The 3,363-nt window shown below is 41.5% G+C and overlaps 2 protein-coding genes across 5 annotated transcripts in view; both read right to left on the bottom strand.

Moving 5' to 3' along the window:
• LOC111500214 (protein GRIP-like) overlaps nt 1-1,265 on the bottom strand; it is a 13,540-nt gene extending 12,275 nt beyond the window's left edge. For 2 of the 4 annotated variants that reach the window (XR_002721056.1, XM_023151878.1), the window contains exon 1: nt 338-1,265. Coding sequence is in view for 3 of the 4 variants with exons in the window: in XM_023151878.1 (XP_023007646.1) it covers nt 338-800 (463 nt within the window). In the remaining variant the exon portion in view is untranslated. The remainder of the gene's footprint in view (nt 1-337) is intronic. The other 2 variants (XM_023151879.1, XM_023151881.1) reach the window with 2 other exon arrangements.
• Nucleotides 1,266-1,681: 416 nt separating this feature from the next.
• The window catches only part of LOC111500216 (probable acyl-activating enzyme 1, peroxisomal), a 2,644-nt gene continuing 962 nt past the window's right edge, over nt 1,682-3,363 (bottom strand). Inside the window, exon 2 of the mRNA XM_023151882.1 lies at nt 1,682-3,173. Coding sequence (XP_023007650.1) covers nt 1,770-3,173 — 1,404 coding nt within the window. The 3' untranslated portion in view covers nt 1,682-1,769. The remainder of the gene's footprint in view (nt 3,174-3,363) is intronic.

The raw sequence follows: 3,363 nt of genomic DNA on the forward strand, positions 1-3,363 counted from the left end.
AAAAAAAAAAAAAAAAAAAAAAAAAAAAAAAAAAAAAAAAAGTTCTCATTTTCGAAAACTATAAAACAAAACATGCAATCACGATTTACAACCTTCCATTTGACCCTTTTTTTTCCTTCCAAACAGTAACCATTCTCGAAAATTGAACTGATTCTCGAAATAGATAAAGCCTTCTACTTACGAGGTTTCAAAAGCAAAAATGACTCAGCAGATTAAGTGTGGTCGAAGTAGAAATTTTTTTTTTGAACTCCTCATAACTTCTATAAACAAACCAAATCCTTCTAATCATAAGTTCATGACAAAAGATGTAGATCACGGAAGACCAAAAAGATCTGACCTTCGATGAGCTTTGCAGAAAGTTCATGAACTTTTGCATCTGCTTCTGAGTGGGCTTCTTGGAGATGCTGCAGAGCTTGCTCAGCTGCACCTCGTGTCTGCTTTTCCTCCGAAAGTTCTTTACTCAAAGACTCAACTCTTTGTTGAAGTTCTTTCAAAGCAACGCTTTCTCCATCTCTCGAACCAATTTCTTCTTCTCGTTCCGGTACATTCTCCACATTTTGCAGATTTTTCATGCTTTCCAACTGAGACTTTAAGTATTCATTTTGAGATTTCATGTCGATAACCAATTGAACAAGCTCGTCATGATCATCGGAGCATTTGTCTCCATCAGCAAAACTATCTTCCACTACAACACGGCCATTTCCCTCATGGTTCACTCCGGATTTCAGCTCCTCAGGCATTGTCCCCTCTTCCACTCGACTTTCCGGAGTTTCACAAACATCACCTTCCTCCGAAGACATTGTTCCACTACTTAATTTCAGCGGTGAGACCACATCAGAAACAACTCCGTACGACCTGAATCGAAGGTCAATTAATTGAATTGAAACGCTTTGCACAATTATTCACTCTAGCAGTTTCGTGTTTTCTTATCTGAATCACTGAAATCTTGAACGAAATTCAGATCCTACCTCGTTGCCACACTCGGAAGGCTTCCAAAAGACAACCTCAGACAGAGATCTTTGAATCACAGCGCGTAAATGGAGAATCAACGACCTCGAATCAAAAAAGAACGAAAGAAATGACAGCCAAAGATCTACCACAAACGAGACAGGAAGAGAATATTGAGATCGGCGGCAACGATATTGCTATCGAGAATCTGAGAAGTCAGTAGAAAAAAAATCAGTTGTTCGCCACTATTGAAGAATCGGAAACGACCGACGGGCGTCAGCTGAAACGGAATTCTATGGGGGGGATCATGCCTCTTGCAGTGAACTTCTGTCCATCTATATTTATACTCACGTGCATTTCACGTGATCATTTTCCAAACTTTTTCAATTTCAAGTTTAATTTCCCCATTTTCTTTAAAAATCAAATTAAGCCCAACCCACAGTCTACTGCCGGGGCCCATACCATATTGTCTAGCATAAGCTACTTTCCTAAAAGCGTTCGGTGTATTATTTGATTATAAACCTATAATCATTCCCTAAATTAACCAAGTTGATGTGGGACTTTCATCATCCAACACATCCCACTCAGTTTCCCCTTCAGCGCCGTCAAGTTAGACTATTTGCGTTGCAAGCACGTGAGCCAACACGGTGATTAGTAGAGCTAACCAAGCCACAGAGCAAAGAGAGATAATAGGTTAGTGAAAGCTTTTAAAAATGGATAAGAAGGGGATATATGAAACTAAAATTAGCAAATTTTATTAGAAAGTTAAAACGACATTCCAATAATCATAAATTGTGTACGAACTTGGAAGTATGATTCATTTATATTGTATTGTTGGTGTTCAATGCCTTTGCCTTTTCCCTCGCAATAAACTTTTGCACCTTCCCAACTGAATTCATCGGCAAATCACCAAATACAACTCTTTCTGGAATCATAAACTCGGGCAAATGCGCTCTACAAAACTCCACAATCTCTTCCGCGCTCGCTCTACTCCCATTCTTCAACTTCACAAGCCCACACAACCTCTCCCCGATCACTGCCGCTTCCGCAACGCCCGGGTGGCTCATCAACACGGCCTCGACCTGCACCGTGCTCACCGCGCCCTCCCCATTTTCCCTCACTACAATATCCTTGGCTCTATCCTTCATCTCAATCCTACCACTCTTGTGTTTAACCCCGACATCGCCAGTCCTATACCAATCCCCACTAAAGGCCTCACCAGTTGCTTTCAAATTCTTATAATAACCCGACATCAAACTGTTGCCCCTCAACATTACCTCTCCCAAGGTTTCTCCATCTCCCAAAACACTCTCCATTGACGATGGATCTTTCACGTCAATCTCCAATGATGCGATCAAATCCTCAAATTGGACGGTCTCTTCATCAAAATTTGGCTTCCATGGCCTGATCATAGCAGGCCCCATGGCTTCGGTCATGCCATAACCATAGCTTATATTAAAACCCAGTTCAGTGACTTTGGTCAGAATTTCATCGATTGGTAACGCACCAGCCACTATGAGATCGACACGTCGCAAAAATCCTGGCTTACAATTATTGAACGATGATGATTCATAGATCATTTTCAAAAGGGTGGATGGTCCACACAAAAGAGTGACTTTATGAAGTTCTATATTAGTGAATATGGCATCCGGTGTGACATTCCTAAGGCAAATATTGCAGCCTCCTAGAGCCGCCATGGCCCAAATGAAACACCAACCATTGCACCGAAACATATCCACCGTCCATAGGAACACCGGCGAGGAAGTGTTCTTGCAAATTCCGCTACGAAAAATGGTTGCTAGGGAGTTGAGATACGCAGCTCTATGGCTATAAACAACGCCCTTATGGAGCCCGGTCGAGCCAGAGGTGCAATTGATGGAAATAGCGTCTAGTTCAGAATTCGTTCTCGGAGTGAATTCGTCAAATCTCATCTCGAGAACTCTGTTGTAGTCGAGGAATTCCGACGGCGGGGTGTCGGGATGGGCGGGGATGAGGACGAGAGCGGGGAATTGGATAGAGTTTCCGTAAGTTTGGGAGAGGGATTGGAGGAGCGTGGGAAGAAAGTCCGAGTCTAAAAAGATGACCTTTGGGTGAAGTTGTTGGAGGAGTAAGGACAATGTGGGTGCGTCTAGTTTAGTGTTGAGTGGAGAAATAATGGCTCCAGCCATTGGAACTGCGAAGTGAAGCTCGTACAGCTCTGGGACATTGGGCGCCATTGCTGCAACCTGCACACGCGCTCACTCGCTCATCCAAATTATCAAATAATTTAATTACACGTGTTAATTTCACAAAAACTATTGCAACCAAATGTTTTTTATTTTATTTTTTTTATTTTTTTTTTAAAAAAAGGCTATTAATTGACTTTAGTTAGTCAACGGTTCCATAATTTTTTTTTTTTTTTTTTTTTTTTTAAAA

Source organism: Cucurbita maxima, unplaced genomic scaffold, assembly GCF_002738345.1.
Source record: "Cucurbita maxima cultivar Rimu unplaced genomic scaffold, Cmax_1.0 Cma_Scf00028, whole genome shotgun sequence".
In the NCBI taxonomy this organism is placed as follows: Eukaryota; Viridiplantae; Streptophyta; class Magnoliopsida; order Cucurbitales; family Cucurbitaceae; genus Cucurbita; species Cucurbita maxima.